Source organism: Cryphonectria parasitica, assembly GCF_011745365.1.
Source record: "Cryphonectria parasitica EP155 unplaced genomic scaffold M406scaffold_1, whole genome shotgun sequence".
NCBI lineage: Eukaryota > Fungi > Ascomycota > Sordariomycetes > Diaporthales > Cryphonectriaceae > Cryphonectria > Cryphonectria parasitica.
In genome coordinates, this window is record NW_024468909.1 from 6,798,151 (window position 1) to 6,816,518 (window position 18,368).

An 18,368-nucleotide genomic window follows, 5' to 3' on the forward strand; every position below is an offset into this window, starting at 1 on the left:
TAGTGAGGCTCAGTCAACCGCTACGTAATCTGCAGCATTTCCAGGTGCTCGGTACCCTTGCACAGAGCTTAGCCCGAGGCAAGCACACCCCAGTACAGGGCCTCCACAGCGGGGAACATCCTACCTTCATGCCTTGGTCAGTCTAGCCTGACGCTGAGTTAATGTGTGAGGTTTGCCACCAAGTCACGCCTGATCACATAGACTTTGGACGTCTTTCCCTTCTCAGCACATCTGTGATCTATGAGCTGATTGGTATTTTATTGATATAGCACCCCTCTATATCAAGCTTTGCTCTTGGGCCCAAGAGCTGGATGTAATGCCATTGTTACGATCGTGGAGGCAACTTCCATGTGAATCCAGATTTCCTGTTAACGCCCTGGAGAAATTGTTCATAACCCTGACTGGCCAGCCATCCATCCCCGTGACATTGACTCATGACTGCTGTCTCCAGTCCTTTTCTTGTGGGCTGAATCAAACAACCCTCCGGCTTCACATGGCCATTGGCACATCCTACCGAGCTGCCCCCTAATGGGATCCAGATAGAGTGTGTAAAGCACGAAAGCCAGCCTGTACCCTGTGTATTTCCGAAACGCCTGCCAACCTTCATTCATTGCGCGCTATGCAAATAAATCGACTGATGTATTTTTTCTTCTCTTTCTTCCCTTTTCCTTTCTGTTTGCCGGGATGAAGGTGTGCCGTGCTGTGATATTGCAATGTCACCACCGACCACTAAGCCCAATGGAGAGGTCGATCCGGCTCTCCAAAGGTTGCTCAAAGGCCTGAGCGTTGTTCATGATGAGGCATCCTCATCGCTGGGGTCCTCATCATCGTCGCCATCCTCCATGGCCTCGTCAGATTCGCTGCCCTCGTCGAAGTCAAATTCTTCATCCCCGCTAGGGGCATAGAAGTCGTCATCGTACTCGATCTTGGGGGCGGCCTCGGGCTCGAAGCTGGTGGGCACGGTAAAACCTTCGGGAATGTCCTTCTTCGAAATCTCGACTATGGCCCTCGCCTTGCTTTTGTACGCGTCCTTTCTGTCTCGGTACATGACGCTGGCATCGACGTTGGCGGGAGAGTTGATCTCGGGATCGTCGAGAAGGAGGAGGATGGATCGGAGAACGGACTCGGCACCCTGCAGAGGCGACCAACGCTCGCCAGCATCCTCGCCAGACATCACGTCCTCTCCTGCCTGGTGCAGGATGGAGATGCAGAGCTGACCGTCGGGATAGATATTGGGGTGCCAGATGGGCCTGAGGAAACGGAACTTGGGGGGCGAGTAGGGGTAGTCATGCGGGAAGGTCATCTCGGCCTGAAGTAGATGTGAGCGTGACGATGAGCTAGGGAGGCTTGGTTCATGGCTGTAGCAAAGCACATACCTTGAAGTATCCACCATTGAAGTCACTGTCAGGGTTGACGACCATAAGGGCAAGATGCCAGCGGAAGATATTTGCGTCGTCAGTCTGTCCATGTGAGCCAGTCAGCCTAGGGAACTCTCCAGATAGCAGCTGTGGCGCTGTGATGATTGTCTGGCCTGAGAGTGGTTCTTACATCGATGCGCACCCATTTCTCCTTCTGCAGAGACTTTAGGTCGGTGAGAATCCGTTGTTTCGCAGCAGCAGCCATGGCTGTGATGATGGTTGACTTCAGTCGAACAGGGTTGGGTTGGGTTTTGCCTGTAGATGTGGGTGGTTGGGGTCAGGGCACGGCGACGAGGAACTCCTGGTGCTGCACAGGATGTTGATCCAGGAAGGGGACTCGAGTTCGAAGTGTGGTGCTTGGGATGTTGAATATGGGGCAGGAGAGGGGTTGCGACTCGATTCATGCGGCAGCACAAGAAGACGAGGCAGATTAGTAGTGACAGAGAAAGTCTAATGAACCGTGTCGAATGGACTCGAAACCTCCAGACAGAAGTGCATCTGACACAAGAGATTGCCACGCAAAGGAGAAGAAAAAGAAAAAAGGGTCTTTTGAAGTGTTGTGATCAGGATAAGACGGTGAGAGTTGTTCGGGTCAGTCACACACGTAGTGATGGTCAGAAGGGTACTGGGCCCATCTGCAGATAGCGTCAGATGGTCTGCGGCAGAAAAGAGAACCCTGAACTCCTATTATCGGCAGGGCCGGGCCATCAACCGCTCCATCAAGGTACCTAGGTACCTGAGTGCCCCACCCTCTGCCACCTGGCTATAAGTGCAGGGCTAACAATTGCCATACTGAGGTACAAAAGTAGAACAAACGACTTTGGGTTTTCTATCTTATTAAACCCCTCAAACCAGCTGCATTCTTGCCACTTTGAGTCAAGTCTTGTCTGTCACATGCTGCCTCTATACATGGTATCTAAGTATAACATTTCTGATGTAGTGGGTTTTCAGAAGAAAAGTAGAAGAAGATCACCCAGATTAGCTTGCATACTTATCTGTAGATATGATACTATAAAAACTGGCCAGACGCCTCTGGGCTAGACCATTGAGATCTCATACTCTGTTATCACATGATGGAAAGTAGCCTGACAGTGCACATCATGGATGCAACAGGAATGGTAAAGGCTATTGCTTTCCTCCCCTTCCTCGACAGTCATAATTCGCCCTACTACTATCCATGTTGAATTGAAATTTGGAATAGGGCACACATGTTGTTAATTCGGTGAACTGTTCAGTGACATTAATGCACAACTCCAGGCTCTGATAAGATAAGGATGAATGAGTACTTAATTATAGCACAGTGCTGTGCCTGCCTCCTGCCTCCTCCTGCCCTCCTGCCCTGCCACAGCAGATACCTCCAGGGACTCAATCGCAGATCCATGTTAGTGGGATCCCGGAGGCACGCGACCTCGGCGCGTCATCCCTACCATTTTTGTGTACTTCACGGTTCATGCGCCCAGCAGTAAAGAGTGAGGTGAAGATACCATCGGATAGCGCCGAATAAGCAGGATTTGAATGGGGTCATACAGCCACACACCTTTCTTCTACTTTTTTAATACATAATTGCAAATCCTCCTTTTGCACTCCTTTTCACATGGCTGCCTACAAATTCTCGAGCTTACACCTTTTTTTTCCTTTGTCACTCCTTCTCCTCGTCTCCATGATTTCCTCGCTTTCTCACTGCCTCTGCCTTGAACATAGGGAACTTTACTTGCCTTGAGCAATGCCTTTGTCTTTCGGTGCCGTTTGCGATCTTCTCCAGAGCCTCGAGACGGACCTCGGTCGCAAGAGACGTCAGAGGGGAAGTAACAAGATCGTGACTGACTGGTTCGCAAGTCACCGAGAGCAGATCGAAAACGGAGATGTTGACCGGACGGCGGTCCTGTCGACGCTGCTTCCGGAGAGGCGCACCGACAGGGTCTTTAACATCAAGCACAACCGCCTTGAGAGCATCATTACCAAGGCCTGTGGTCTTGGCAAGAGGCGCCAGGAAGAGTTGACCAGGTGGCGCAAACAAGGTTCCGGCGTTGATCTGGCTGAGTGTGTCGAGAACATATTGAAGGACGCTCCCAATGGAACCGAGTGCGATATCACGGTCGAGGAGGTTGACAAGGTGCTGCATCAGCTGGCGGCAGGAGTCGACTTCAGCTCACCCGCGGTGCGGTCGTCGCGACCGGCGGCGAGTTCAAACCTTGCTACCTCCAGAGACCACCTGCACCCTCTCACGCATCTTTTCAGGCAGCTATCACCAAGAGACGCCAAATGGCTATGTCGCTTAATTCTCAAGACCTTTCTCCCAGTCGTCGTGCCAGAGGACCTGGTATATTCTCAGTGTCATCCTCTGCTTCCCGCCTTGCTGAATATTCATGACAACTTCGCTGTCGCAACTACCCTTCTCGAGCAACAGATTCGTAACAGCCAGGCCCTCGGAATCGATCTTGACAGGGCCGATATCCCGCGGCTCATCAAGCCCCAAGTCGGTGTCAAGGTTGGTCGGCAAACCTGGCTCAAGGCGCGAAGCATACAACACTGTCTTGGTATGGGCCGTGGTGTCATGAGCTGCGAGAGGAAAATGGATGGGGAGTACTGTCAAATTCATATTGACCTCTCCAAAGGCGATCGATGCATTCAGATCTTCTCCAAATCCGGAAAAGACAGCACCAGGGATCGCATCAAGTTGCACAGCGCCATCAGATCGTCCCTTGGCCTCGGGACAGCAGCTTGCCGTTTCAAGAGGCGCTGCATTCTGGAAGGGGAGCTGGTCGTCTGGAGTGATCAGGAGAAGAAGATTCTCGGCTTTGAGAAGATACGAAGGCACGTGAATCGTTGCGGGCGATTTATCGGCATTGACGAGGACAGTCCGCCTCCAGCAACGGAACGTCTTATGATCGTATATTTCGACTTGTTATTGGTTGACGATGAGTCCATGCTTAGCAGCAGGCATTCCGATCGCCGCCAGCGTCTCTCTACATTGATTCTTTGTGAAGAAGGTCGCGCCACCTTGGTGGAGAGAGAGGTCATCAACTTCTCCTCCCGTCTGGCTGCAACGGAACTGCGCAAGGCTTTCGCGGCCTGCATCGTCGAGAAAGAGGAGGGCCTAGTATTGAAACCCGACGAACCTTACTTCAATTTAGAGATGGATAAGCGTCGTTATGCATCCTGTTGTCTAAAGCTCAAGAAAGCATATGTCAAGAATCTGGGCGACATTGGCGATTTTGCAGTCGTTGGTGCCCGCTATGATCCGACAAGGGCCAAAGTTCTAGGGCTGCCAAACACGAAGTATACTCACTTTTACCTTGGATGTATAGCCAACAAGGCAGAGGCCACGCGCTTCGAAGAGGTGAGGCCCAGCTTTATCATCGTGGCCGAGGTTGAACTCAACGCCGCCATGGCGGAATATTTCAAACAATACGTCTTCACGAAAGCCGTGCCGCCGGACGAGAACGACCAACTGGATATCGAATTGCCGTCAGGTATTATGCAGGGCAGACGAATGTCGGCGGTGTTTCTCGAGCCTGCTGTCTTCGACATCACCTGCTTCGCTTTTCACAAGGAGACCAATACGAGGTTTTGGAGTCCGCGGTTCCCATACGTCTCCAAAATTCATACAGACAGGTCATGGAAGGACTGTCTTGGGTTCGATGAGCTGCAAGATCTCGCGGAAACGGACCGCATGTGTCCCGAACAACAGGACAGCCAGGAGCTTGCTCAATGGATAACAATCCTCGAAGAAGCCGAGTCGAAACGAAGACGTAAAGCTGCTCTTCAGGACAGCCAGTCCACAAATGGCACAATAACCACCGATACTACCTCAGAGACTTGGCCAGGGCATACCATTATGAAGGTAGGCACTGAGCCTGTAGACGCGCGTAGGACAAGCACACATGATACAAGAACTATCCCAACGCCACCAACTTTCTATGCGGCTCAGCGGTCTACGCAATCACCCTCGAGAATTAGCACGGCAATCATGCACTCACCTCGCAAGCGACGGAGCGAGACAAGCCCACCGTCCCCCCCTTTGGTCAAACGGAAGAGAGACTTCGTGGTCACCTCGGTTGTGTCCGTGTCTTCACAAGTGTGCCCGCAGGCTTCACGCCAGCCTCTAGGGGACGTCACGTCCAGCCCCTCGTCGCAAAGTAACGCTCTTCCCCCTGCATTTCCGTCCTTGTCTGGGGTTGAAAAATTGCAAGATGAACCTGGTATGACGGACCCAGGCCCTTCATCCCCCTGTTTTTCAGTCGCGGCATCTTTGCACTCGGAGGCGAACACCTCTGCACTAGCAAAGGCGTCAAAAATGGCGTCCTCATCAGTGGCTTCAAGATTGGATGTCCAGCCCTCAGCGAGAGAACAGCCAACTTGTCGCCACGCGGGTGAAAATTGTGCTTTAGCCGGCCATTTCATCCTGCTCGCCCCATGCGTCGCCAGCATTCCATGGCTCACCGAGGATTTACTCCCAAGCCACGGCGTGGCGGCAGTCTTCAAAGACATACCTTCGTGGCTCGCCTCGACTTCTTTAGCCGGCTCGCGTCGTAGGCAGCCCAGGCTGGTGCTCGTGGAACGGCGCAGGGCAGCAGCTACGGAGGCGTTTCTCACAAGGCTACAATCCCAACCGTTAAAGGGCCCAGGTGGACAACCAGAGGTCATGGTCGCATACGACTGGCGCTTGCTAGAGGCTATCACCTGTGAAGAGGACGCTCGAAAGAAGCGTAACAGACATGGGACGAGACGCCATAGGATCGGGACTAGTGCGCATGGAAAGGACTCATGGAGGAAGTATTACATTGGGTTATGCTAAAAACATGTGTGGAAGTATAGACTTGGGTTCACTTTTTTTTTTGGAGTAGCATTGAATTTTGCATCGACAGGCGGATGTTTTGGAGGGTAAAAGATGGTTGATATTGCATTGAGGAGGAGTACTGCGTTGTATTCGCTCCCTCCCACTTGGGGGGGTTTGCACAATTCAAAAACACTGTGGTTCATACAGCAGAGCAAGAGACATTTTCTTTTGGAACGGCATATTAAATTCTCATGCAAAGTAGAGGGCTGCCTCGTCATTTCTTCCCGTCCTTTTCGTACAGCTGCAGATAACTCGCCTGCAGCCTCATCTGCAGGTGCTGATCCGCCGTGATGGCCTTCCTCTCGGCATCCGGATTGCCCCCTCTCTCAAACCCGTTCTCAGGCTTGTGATTCCTCACCCGTTCACTAGGCACGGGCTCGAGCGTCGTGGATCCGACGGGGTGACAGAAGAAAGCGATACTGTACCTGGGGCTGTCGCCGGTCTCACCGCTGACCACGTTGTTGCCGGAACTGCCTGGGGAGGGGAAGACGACGCGGTGCACGGTGCTCCGCAGCAGGCCGTTGGTCCAGTAAGACAGCAGGTCGCCGATGTTGACGAGGATGGGCGGGGCTGGGTCGTCCTCTGTGCCGGGCGGGGTGACGGGCACCGGGGCCCAGGTGCCGTTGCCGGTGTCGACCTCCAGGCCGGCCTGGCCTCGCAGGCGGAAGAGGAGAGTTATGCTGCCGTAGTCTGAGTGGGCGCCTGCTCTTACATCCTCGGCTGTTGCGCTGCTGAGGTCGGCCGCGGCGGAGGAGGCGAGAGAGGATAAAGGGGGGTAGTAGAGAAAACGCAGCGTGTTACCTGAGGAGCCGCGTTCGCGGAGGTGACGGTCCCGGAAGAAGGTGGGTGGGGACACCCCGAGACCGATCCCGAGGAGATGGTTGATCTTCAGGGAGAGGTTGTAGCAGTAGTCATCTGGGGATTAAGATCTAGTGTGAGCAAAAGGGGGCCACATGAGTCTTGGGAGGCTGAAATATGATACATGTCTTCTTTGTCGGAGGGGAAAGGGGGGGGGGGCGTGCAATGACGAGATGGAGCGATAAAACGGAATAAGAAATGACGCACAGAAAACCTCTACCTGGCTCTCATATGGTACGAAGCTCTCTGGCAAGGGCTGTTGAGCCTTTCCATTCACGAATTGGCCAAAGTTGAATGCTCTGTCACAGCCGTGCTCCGTCCGTCAGCCATGGCTCGCTGGATGCCCAAATACCCATGATACCCAACAAATTGAAACTCACTCCTTGAAATCGCCGACCTAAACACAGCAGGTTTAGTATGTGGCCTTCTTTTGCACAATATTTAAGGGGAGGAAAGAGATAGACGTACTCTTTGGTTTTTAGGATCCAGGGTCTCATAGTTCATACCCGACCAGCCACGGTTGTCCTTCTGGATCGTGCACTTCTCTTTTTCCTCCACTGGCGCACTGAAGATCTTATTACCCTGTGATGGTTGCCATGGTTCAGTACACTGCAGCACAAAAGAGGCAAGTCTTTCGCCAATGGAAATAGGTCGTCGGCCTTGGGGTAGGGGCGGGGGGGGGGGTTGAGCGCACCAGATGGAATGCATTTTCGACAGCATCCACAGGGATATCAGCCCCTCTGTTCCGGATATAGACGAAGCCGTGCTCGATGGCAGCCTCCACCAGCTCCTTGGCTACTTTGGCCTGCTCGTCATGACTGGCAGAGGAGACGTCGATAACGGGTATCTTGGCGGCTGGTGACATGACGGGTGGTAGTTGTGTCGATCCTGGATGGGGAGCTGTGGAGAGAGAGAAAGATGGAGAGGAGACCCCCTTGTTCTGAGAATCTGGGGTCAATATTTCTGTACTATGTAGTAGATTTATGTATGATGATATCCAAAGGTTGTCATGTCATGTCGTGCGACCTTTTATTGCCGGCTAGATACCGCTGCCCGAGTGACAGTTTAGGATAAGTCATGTCGTTGAACAGCGCCAAAAAAAAAGATGGTCGATGTCTCTATTATGTAATCACAATATGAAGAGTCGAGATGTAGATGTTCGAAGATTTGCCAGACTGTGATCATGAAAACGTACAATCATGGTAGATTAAACAGAAAGGAGGTATCACTAAGACGTACGCCCATTGCGAGCACATGCACTTCAAGTGTATGTAAGTCAGTGAAATTTATGCAATATACCATGTAGTATACGGCATATACCTACCAAGAAAAGTACAATACTCGGGCCATTGCGAAATGTTCCAGTCAGCATAGTACAATGTGCTATGTGAGGTGCCGCCATAGTAAAAGATTCAAAGGTTGCAGAGCCAAGGGTCCAGGATCGTTGGGGTGCTTACGTACTGCTGAACCCCCCCCCCCCCCCCGGGACCCCATGCCACAGGTACCACATGCGTCCCCCGAATGCTGGCTGCCAGGGCTGCTCTCGGTCCCTTGGGGCCCAGACGCGCCTGGCTGTGTACTAACCTCCGCCCCCCCTGCACAATGCTGGCTCGTGCCTTAGCTCCCTACCCGGTCAGTAGTGACGATCACGCCAAATCAATTTAGCAACCTTCGCGACCTGGGCGTCTCCATTCCAGCTCTATTGCGAGAGAGGTGTGTGGCAGGCCGGGATGGCGCTCGCGTTCCCGTTTCTTTTTTCCAAGATGGATTCTCCATGACGAGCTCACTCATCCATTCAATTACCCACACACACACATTAAAAGGGCCAGCCGAGTGCTTACCTATCATCGTCTGTCCTTTCCCAGACAGACTGAAAGACAGACAAACCCGTGGGCCGTAATCTCGAGTTTCATCATCGGCTCGTCGCGTTAGCCAGCTCTCTCAGTCTTTCTCGCGCTCTCTCTCTCTCTCTTGACAAATCGTCCTGCATTCTTCCTATCTGGTTCGTCATCACCCATCCCATCCCATCCCATCCCCATCCTGCTTCCCATCACCAATCACGATCGCAATTGTGATCGCCATCAGACCAAACCCAAACCCTTCTTCCTCCCCTCGCGCAGCCCAGGTCCAGGTTACAGTCAGGCCTAACGCACCATCAGCATCCGTCGGCGAGCGGGCACTGAATCGCAGCCAACCACCAGTCACCTCCCTCCCCCGGCAACAACGCCACAAAAGACGCATCGTTTCCCTTGTCTACCTCGCCTCGCCACGTTGCGCCCTCACCCTCGCCCTCGGTCGCAGTAATGGCAGCTTCCCCTTCTTCCGCAGCGGGAACGCCTGACCTCGAGGCCCCCAGCTCTCCTGCCCAGCGCAACTACAACGACAAGTCCTTCATGACCAACGTCACCGAGGACGACGACAGGTCCAAGATGGGCACCCCAGAGCCTGGTCCATCGCGGCGCCGGAGGGGTCTCGGCGCGGGCAACTCGAACGCCATCGGCAAGATCAGGCATCTGAAGAAGGATGACGGCGAGCCCCTCTGGCGCGTCGACATCCAGTACGACTTCCTGAGGGCCGTCTTCGACGACGACATGCACGTCTTCACCAACAGCTGGGAGCCTAACAAGCCCAAGCAGACCTTTGCCGACCTCTACATCGATACCATGTCCAGAAGCTCAAAGACCAGTAAGGTCCTCCGCGACAAATTGCTTAGTGACCGAGAAGCCGCCAAGAGTATGGCTATGGTGTGTCTCCTTGTGAACATCGGCCGCATGAACACCACCCTCAACTGTGAGTGCCAACCCCAGTTTGGTCCTCATCATCGTCGAGACGCATCCGTTTCTCTTTGCTAACCTCTCCTCTTGCCCTCCTCGTGCAGTCTTTCCCGAGATGAGAGCACAACTACGAACCTATCACGCTATCCCTTCCCTCCAGGCTCGACAAGATCCCAACTCGTACAAGCAATTGCAGGATGCCCCCCGACTGAAATCCATACTGAAGGGAGGCTCGGAGGACCGCCCCGAGCCGCAGTCGCTGGATTCTATCAAGAACATGAACATACCAAGGACCAACCCCGTCAACCTGCTGTTCGTCCTCTGCCTCTCGGCCCCCAAGGTGGCAGAGCTGCACTTCCCACCAGGGCGGGAGTTCCACGACCTCATCATGAAGACAAACCTCAGCAGCAAGTCTCGCGCCCGCGCCTTCCTGTGGGTCATCTGGTTCTACCTCGAGTCCGACTTCACCGAGGAGGGCTGCATGGAGAATCCCTTCGGCGAGGGTGTGGACTACGGCGTGGACGTTGCCAACCAGGGCGTCCCCCGCCTCGAGGAGCTGACCAAGGCTGAAGAGGCCGAGGAGAACATCGACACACAGGAGGAGATCGAGTACGGCAGGGGCAAGCAGGCCATGCGGAAGAAGATCATCGAGGCCGATCAGCAGTATGCTCTCGAGAGCAGCTCCAAGCGTGGGTCGAGGGCTCGTATGTTTCCAGCTGGTGATGAGGGCTCTACGATGGGTGTACTGCCCAGGATCAGGCCTTCCAAGCACGAGTCCGACATGGACAGCACCCGCTCGACTCCTCCGCCCCGAGCCCTTGCTAGGCACAAGGACGGCCTTGGTGGCTCGAACCGTCGCGCCGGAGCACCTTTGAAGTACCAGATCTTCGAGGGCAGCTCCCCCGGCGGCCCGCAGGTCATCGAGGGCATCGTGGCGAGGAAGCCGAGGCCCCCCACTGCACATCAGCTCGCTGTAGAGCGTAACAGATCCCAGCGGGTGGAGTATATTCTTGACCGTGGGATCAGGAAGGCCCACCGAAAGGCACGCCGCTCCCGAAAGATGGAGGGCGCCGTTGTCCGAGCAGTGGCACGGCTGAAGCACATGGACGATCCTTTTGATGATAGCGAGGGCGAGGAGAATGTCAACGCTCTGAAGCATCACGCGCTCGTGGGCCCATCCGCCTATCCCTCCGGCACCGACCCGATGACAGGAAAGAAGCTGTCTTTCCGAGAGCGAGGTTTCGGTGGCCTGGTGCCCATGGTCTCCGAGGTGGACGACTTTGGCGAGGAGTTTGTTGCGTACAGTGCCTCCCTGCGCCGTGCAGTCCGCCGTCTCAACCGATGGGAAGGTCAAGTCGGGCCCGATGTGGGACCCATCGCGCCTATCAAGAAGGTCAAGCAGAGGCCGGCGAACGGAGAGAGGGACCCAGACGAGACCGAAGAGGAGGTAGACCGGGATGCAGACGCCACGCAGTACTCCATGATGGAGGACAGCATGCTTGCGCCTGCAAAGTCCAGGTCGAGGCCCCGCGGCCGCAAGTCGAATGGGGTCGCGCCAGCGCCAAGCTCCAACGGCGATGTCACCATGGAGGATGCCGAAGACTTGAACGAGGTGGATAAGGAGCTACTGGGTCTGGCCAGCGACCGAGAGAACGAGAATGAAAATGAGAACGAGAACGAGAACGAGAACGGCGACGGCGACGACGGCGAAGGCGATGGCGAGGACGAGGACCTGGACGACCTGGAGCTTACGATGCTCGGGCGGAAGGAGGTTGCCTCTGACTCGGAGTAGCACTTCTGGGCCCGAAACCCTCTGGACCCAGCAGGTAATAAGACCTACTCTGCATGGTTCAAGAAAGGACACAAGGCGGCCCCACGGATCATTTGACTCTGTTGTTTCGTTTGGAATGGAGCAGGGGAAAACGAATGTCTACAGATATTCTGCCGTGGAGGTGGGGAAAGGGTAACTGCGTCTCGAACCTGGACTTCGGGCATGAGGGCACCACAATGATACACAGTGGGCGGTGAAACAAATAACAAAACAGAAATGAATGCGTCTCAAGTGAAGGATTGGGCATAGCCTTGTGGGAAGGGGGGAAGGAAGAAAGAAAGAAAAAAAAAGGAGCCAATTAGCAGACTGCCTGGTAGGGGAAAGCTGGTCACATCCAGCATATACAATTAATGGGAATTCTTGCAACAACACGGCACGTGGTTCCGCAGTGCTAAGATGTCCTTGGGACTGTTCTATCCCGGTCTGCTCCTTCAACTACTCATCCAGGAATCTCAAACCATCTTGACTGCAACTGACTTGACACCCTCAAAGGCAGACTTCTTCTACCAGCGTGTCATGTTGATTCTCCTGCTTACATTTGCCCTCCCTGCGACTAGCGAAAGTGCTTCACGGACTGCGTGGCCTTCCTTCAGACCTCCAAAGGAAGAGCTACCATGGTGTCAACTTCATCGCCCGCCTGCCAATCAAAAGCTCTGCACGAGGCCCTGATCCTCCAACATGATGTTGGGGATAGGAGTAAAGCTATCACCTGACCATCTTGCTTGGGAGGCAGGAGGTTGTCTGTCCCCATGTACAGCCCGACTTGCCGTTGATAACTGCTCATAGCCCACGATAGGTGCAGAGGCAACCCATTTATATTAGTGCGGCGAGAACTGTGCAACCACACAATCCCATGCTAAGGCGGGGGGACGTCATTAGCGGACAGAACACAGCTCGAAGCCTGTAGCCGAAGCACAGCGACGCAAAGCGTTGAAAGGGGTCACCAGCAGGCCTGGAGCGTCGGGAAACGCTCCGTTGATGTCATTCTGAGGGTGGAAGAAATATGGGCTGGCTTGGAGGCGGACAGGAGAGAGCAGTTTGCGTTAGCCATGAAGATGGGATGCTTGTGGGTGGTTGGTTAGTCCATGAAAAAGGATGAGAGGACATCCTGGGTTATTACTATTGGTAAGATTTACTCATTAGGTGTGTGAGTGAGGCTCTGCTGCATCGAGGTAGGAACGAGGCCCTACTGCATGGACAGGATGAACAATCCTATTGATCATGGTCTGATTACTGTGCAGCTTGCACGTACAACAGCTTATGTGTGCTCAATAATTATCTCTACATACTTTCTTGCTTACAGTGATAAAGGAGATTGGTCATCTCGTGTTGCGAATAGCATTGTCTTTAGCCGTAGTATTACTTATTCGCAATTTCAGAATCAAGGTTCGAAGTTGATTTGAACAACCAGTGACTTTGGTATCTTGCAAAGTACTAAGTAGGCTCCAAAAACTCTCACCTTTGGTCGGCATATACACCGTAAAATCAACCATGAACCTGTCCTCCTTGTGCTTACTGTAATTACTTGATCCGGTATCTAATCTCGACACTTGTACACTCGCCAGCCTTCCGTTGCACATTATTTATATACCATTCTATTAATGTTGGCTGCTTATCATGCCACAGCCGACATGATACGGCTCTCCATGTTCCAGCTTTCAAATGTAAAAATCTTCTTACATCTACTATAAGCTGAATATGAGTATTGGTTTGAGCAATTCTTCTATTGTCGTTGTTGTTGATAACGTGGAGCATATAAAATGGGTCGTACAATTAATGAGGTCCGAACGGTGGAATGCAAATGAGAACAACTCTATTCTATCAGCGATAACTTTCTCGCTCGTACTATGTTATTTACCCTATATGCTACGCCTCATTCCAACATTCTTTGGACATGTGTCGCAAGTCGGCTGGTCCACTGCATGGGAGGCCACCAGCTGAAGTGGGCCGAGCCACAGCGCCGCAGGTAAACTCCAAACCTGGCACCTCTTGCACCCTCGACACACCCTCAAAACCGCATTTAAACAACTTAAATACTTCTTTTTATGCACCTCCCGTTTATTTTTCAACATTCCAAAATGTCACAAAAAGCAGGCATGTCAACGAAAAGCCTCAGACGCTCGGATCTCTGCAGAGAATGTGCCACCATCGACTGGGAGGCAATTTTCGCCAGCCCTGGCGAGAATCCTACACAAATTCTCCGCCAGGACAAAGCCTCGTACAGCCAGAGCGTGAAAAACTCAAGGGGAGAGGATGCACCTGTCTTAGAATCAAGCTGTCATCTCTGTCGCTTTTTCGCGGAACTGCACCAATCGCAGAATATCGAGGACGAGTCCTCTGGCATCTTTGCCTGGAGTCACGGGGGACCTGTTACTAGTATCGACGGCCGCTTTTATCAGCATCGCCGGGTCGATTTCCAGCCTGAACGTCCCATCGCTACCCTAAGGGTATTGACGTGCATGCTCGACAATGTTGCTGCGGAGATGACTCAACGCCGGATAGTGCACAGATCATTCGACGCCGCCTTGCCCAGAGCCTGGCTCACCCACTGTCAGGGTCACCACCCGGAGTGTTCACCGAAGCGCCCAGTTCCGCAGACGAACCTGATCGATTGCATTGAGCGTAACATCGTCCCCTCGAGCTTTGCACAGGACAAGCGGTTCATTGCTCTGAGCTATGTCTGGGGCAAGGCTCCCTCCAAGCAACAGCAACAAACGCAGCCAACCTCTTCCAGCTCTGCAGCACTGGGGCTCCCAGTACCTCTCCCGCACACGATAGCTGATGCCATGACTGTCACCCAGGCTCTCGGCTTCCGCTACCTATGGGTAGACCAATATTGCATCAACCAAACAGACCCAGCCGACAAAGCCCGGCAGATCAGCCAGATGGACCTCATCTACAAGTGCGCCGACCTCACCATCATCGCTGCTGCTGGTGACAGCCATGACTACGGGCTCCCAGGTGTTGGAGAGCGGCCACGGAGCTTGCCTGAGCCCTTCATCCTTGACGATAGGTTCAAGTTCGGAGTCCATCCACTGCGTGAAACTACATGGCGACAGTCCACGTGGAATTCCCGCGCGTGGACATTCCAGGAGGGCCAGTTGCCGCGCAGGCGGCTGCTTTTCGCCGAGGAAGGGATGGTGTTCGAGTGCGCGCACCCTGCGGGCGGCGTGCAAGTGGAGAATCATGTGAGCATCGATTGCGCGGGCGACGACGCCGCCTTGGTGCAGCAGTTCGAGGAGCAGTCGTCCAAGAGCCTGATTGCGCGAATGGGAATCGGCAGTCAGCTTCTCTCGCTGGATTTAGACACAAGCAACAACGATCTGACCTGCCTGGGAGAGAAGCTGGTCAGCTGCTTTGTCCAGTATCTAGATTTATTGAAGGAATACTGCAAGAGAGAATTGTCGTTTCCTTCGGACGGGCTTCATGCGTTTCAAGGCGTGGCCAATGTGTTTGAGAAGGCCCCGCTTCCTGTCTATAACGTTGCCGGCATCCCCTTCATTGTGGCAGGTGAGACTGGTTCTCAACTCCAAGTCTCTTCAGCAGAGGCCAGCTTCGCATATGGACTGGCATGGACCACATGGACTTCAAGGCAACCGTCGGCACAGGATGGCTCATTCCCATCCTGGACGTGGGCCAGTATGTTTCCGCTCGACATGCAGCGGCCGTTTCTGGAGACGAGTGCTCAGGGAGGCGTCTCGTATCGGCGCCACGCACATGACATACAGTTCGAGCCCGCTAGCGTCAACAACAATGACGACGGCATCAAAGAGCGACTCTTTAACCTCTTGGACTACACCAACGCGTGTACAACATCGCTGGGATCCCTGACTGCACTTGGACCACCCCGGGCCGTGCACCTCGTGGCCCCGATCTTGTCACCAAAAATATCCTTAAATGAGGTAGCGGTCCCGAAGGAGGCTGGCATCTCCACCTCGCGAATGCTTGGGACCCTATTCTTTGATAGAGAGAGAAAAGCGCTCGGTGTTGAGATGTTGGATGAGCATGGCACGTTGACACTTTACCGCACTTCTTCTCAGCGTGTCAGTTATGACCAAGACCAATACCATCGGGCTCACGTGAACCTATCTTCGAAGAGATGGGGACTTCTTGTGCTGGGGCAACCTGGTGAAGATAGTTGGGAGACTCGTACTAGAGCCAAGCAGCTGCATATCTTATGCATTCAGTGGATGGATGAGCAAACAGCGATCCGAGTTGGATCGATCAGACTTGATCTCTCACTGAGCGATAAGGACGGCAAGAGCTTGGGAGGCCCCGATCCTTTTGAGCGGCACCCTGACTATTTCAAGGAGAGGAGAGTCCGTTTGGTGTAAATATTCAGACGTTAGCTGCTTAGACAATAGAGAGGGAGAAACACATTACGGACAAGAGCAGTTCCCTTGTACAAATCTGCTTGAACTTATGTAGTAAGCAGCTTGAGTCGCTTCAGCCACAGTTTGATATTAGTCGTTCCAATCAGTTACTTATCTTACTTACTAGCCATCACTAGAAGGAAGGAAGAAAAGAGAGAAATAACACAAAATGAGGGGACGTAAAGACTGCTGATATGGCATCGCCTAAATATCTCGATGTGGCAATTCAACAGAATATTCATTAGGAGGAATGTCCTGCTCAAGACATCAGAGCCTAGCACGGATGGCTTTTTATTGAGTTTTCATGCTCGGTACAGCACCCCTGGTTCGAATTAGAAACCTTGGGCAGTAAGTAGTCTGCACTGTCTTGTAGGAAATTTCCAGCAAACTGAATGTTTGAAAATGTCGAATTTGTTGTGTGTACTGTGTGTAATGACGATAGAGACGAACAAAAAGAAATACCCAGCCCGCCTGTTTTCCTAACAAACAGGGGCCACTGATCAATTCAGATCCCACCAAAGACTTGCATATTCGTCACTTGTTCAATAAACGCTTTCCCTTCTCAAGTTGATGATTCGCCTCTGAAGGGGAACTACATCCCGACAGACCTCATGAGCTGAGCACTTCATGAAAATAACTCTGTTTTCCCGGTCTACACAGGCATCGACTTGTTCCTACCACTCGTAGGTAGGTAGTCTTCATATATGACGTAGATGCTCTCGAAGCTGAAAGTAGAAGCAATGCTCCACGTAGAAGACAGCCCCTGTATGGATGATGGACAGACCGGGTACGGATCAGGGATGCTCTCCATCCACCGCTCCACGTTCGCTAGCCCCCCCGAGTGCGGGCGTATACATCGTCGTCGGGGCCGGGGACGACCCTTGGGGCGATGAGAACCATTGTGTCTGTGTTGTCTAGACGGATGAGGTATGTCTTCCCATGCCTCGGAGGACTGGTCGTCCTCGTGAGCTTGAGACATGCATTGACCCATGGTGTCGGCGTGCTTTGTGTGATTCTAGTTGTTGAAGACGTGCTGGACAATGTATTTGGATTCTTGCAGGCGGTCGTTCTCGTAAATGTAAAATGATGGGTGTAGACAGTGTTTGTATGAAGGAAGGCCTTTTGTTAGCAGAAATGCACAACCTGCCGACTTGACAGGTGGACTGGGGAGATCTTTGCTTGAAGGCGGTTGGGATTTAGGGTTTGTAATTGATGTCTGACCAGTGCAAATATACAATATATATATCTCTTCATATGATGTACTCATTCATGGATTGCTAGCTCGCCAACGGGATCATGCATTTCTTCATTCCTCCGGGATGTCAATGTTCATGGTAAAGGCATCATTTATTTAGTGCAACTCGTCTGTTCGAGGACAGAGAAAGGATGATAATACAAGGCATGGTGAAGATTATAGAAAGTGTCTGACTCACGCTGGTGAAGGCATTCTACACCGGTGCCTCCTACACTCACCTGATAACTTCATAGTAGCTGTTGAGTGAAAGAATCTTCTCGAAGTGAACTGCGCCAGAAAACATTGCAGTATAATCAGATCTATTGGACATATACACAGCCTTCGGATCTCAGGAGTAGAGGACAGAGCTAGGATAGTGGCTGACTGTGCTTCCCGTGGCATTGGGCGGTATGAAAAGTAATACCACCCCCCCAGATGGACGAAGAGGGAAGATGGAGGAGGTCGGTCAGGCAGATGATCCGATCCGCAGGAGAAGGTTTTGGAGGAGACGGGAAGGTTAGTGGATGCGCTGCAGGGGTATTTGGCTCTGAACGGGCACTAGGCCGGGGGTTTGAGGTAACCCCTGTCCCCTGCTTGCTCTCTGCAGCGAACCCCCCTCCCGCCCAACTCTCAACCCAAGTGATCCCCCCGGGAGCCCCCCTACCCGGCAACCCGCTGCCCACCAGAAACAGAAACAGGGCTAAGAGCTTCCCAGAGGCTGCAGGTGAGAAAGTGCTTTCTGGTCACCATTGTCAGGGACGGCACCGCTACAGCCCACCCACACAAATACACAGCACCACAGCACAACAACACTGCAGCAGGAAGCTCAGCACGGCGCAGCTCAGCTCAGCCCAGCCCAGCTCAGCTCAACCAAGCAAATAATCCCCTCCAAGCCAGAGCAGAGAGGCAGATCAGAGCAGGGTAGTATAGACCACAGCACAAGGGTTTGACGTTGAACAGACGCCGACACGGACAGCCTGACTGGCCTCGACAGCTGCTGTTGCTCCTCCTTCTCGTCCTTCTCCTTCTTCCTGCCGCCC

The 18,368-nt window shown here is 53.1% G+C and overlaps 5 protein-coding genes across 5 annotated transcripts; 3 read left to right on the forward strand and 2 right to left on the reverse strand.

Annotated features, from left to right (window-relative positions):
* Positions 1 to 790: 790 nt before the first annotated feature.
* Positions 791 to 1,623, reverse strand: M406DRAFT_245566 (uncharacterized protein; the record flags this gene model as incomplete). Its single annotated transcript, XM_040916343.1, has 3 exons — positions 791 to 1,309; positions 1,377 to 1,460; positions 1,549 to 1,623. The coding sequence occupies 3 exons, from the start codon at positions 1,621 to 1,623 to the stop codon at positions 791 to 793; spliced, it is 678 nt and encodes a 225-aa protein (XP_040782225.1).
* A 1,518-nt stretch (positions 1,624 to 3,141) lies between these two features.
* Positions 3,142 to 6,216, forward strand: M406DRAFT_35612 (uncharacterized protein; the record flags this gene model as incomplete). Its single annotated transcript, XM_040923363.1, has 2 exons — positions 3,142 to 5,277; positions 5,509 to 6,216. The coding sequence occupies 2 exons, from the start codon at positions 3,142 to 3,144 to the stop codon at positions 6,214 to 6,216; spliced, it is 2,844 nt and encodes a 947-aa protein (XP_040782226.1).
* Positions 6,217 to 6,472: 256 nt separating this feature from the next.
* On the reverse strand, positions 6,473 to 7,981 carry M406DRAFT_34218 (uncharacterized protein; the record flags this gene model as incomplete). Its single annotated transcript, XM_040921744.1, has 5 exons — positions 6,473 to 7,173; positions 7,324 to 7,415; positions 7,497 to 7,513; positions 7,585 to 7,698; positions 7,811 to 7,981. 5 exons carry the CDS (start codon positions 7,979 to 7,981, stop codon positions 6,473 to 6,475), a joined length of 1,095 nt encoding a protein of 364 aa, XP_040782227.1.
* A 1,438-nt stretch (positions 7,982 to 9,419) lies between these two features.
* M406DRAFT_336744 (uncharacterized protein) lies at positions 9,420 to 11,682 on the forward strand (the record flags this gene model as incomplete). Its single annotated transcript, XM_040921178.1, has 3 exons — positions 9,420 to 9,906; positions 9,995 to 11,337; positions 11,404 to 11,682. 3 exons carry the CDS (start codon positions 9,420 to 9,422, stop codon positions 11,680 to 11,682), a joined length of 2,109 nt encoding a protein of 702 aa, XP_040782228.1.
* Positions 11,683 to 14,204: 2,522 nt separating this feature from the next.
* On the forward strand, positions 14,205 to 15,353 carry M406DRAFT_245949 (HET-domain-containing protein; the record flags this gene model as incomplete). The annotated part of the gene is made up of 1 exon (XM_040916374.1): positions 14,205 to 15,353. A coding segment is annotated over one exon (1,149 nt), but the record flags the coding sequence as incomplete, so codon positions are not given.
* Positions 15,354 to 18,368: the final 3,015 nt, after the last annotated feature.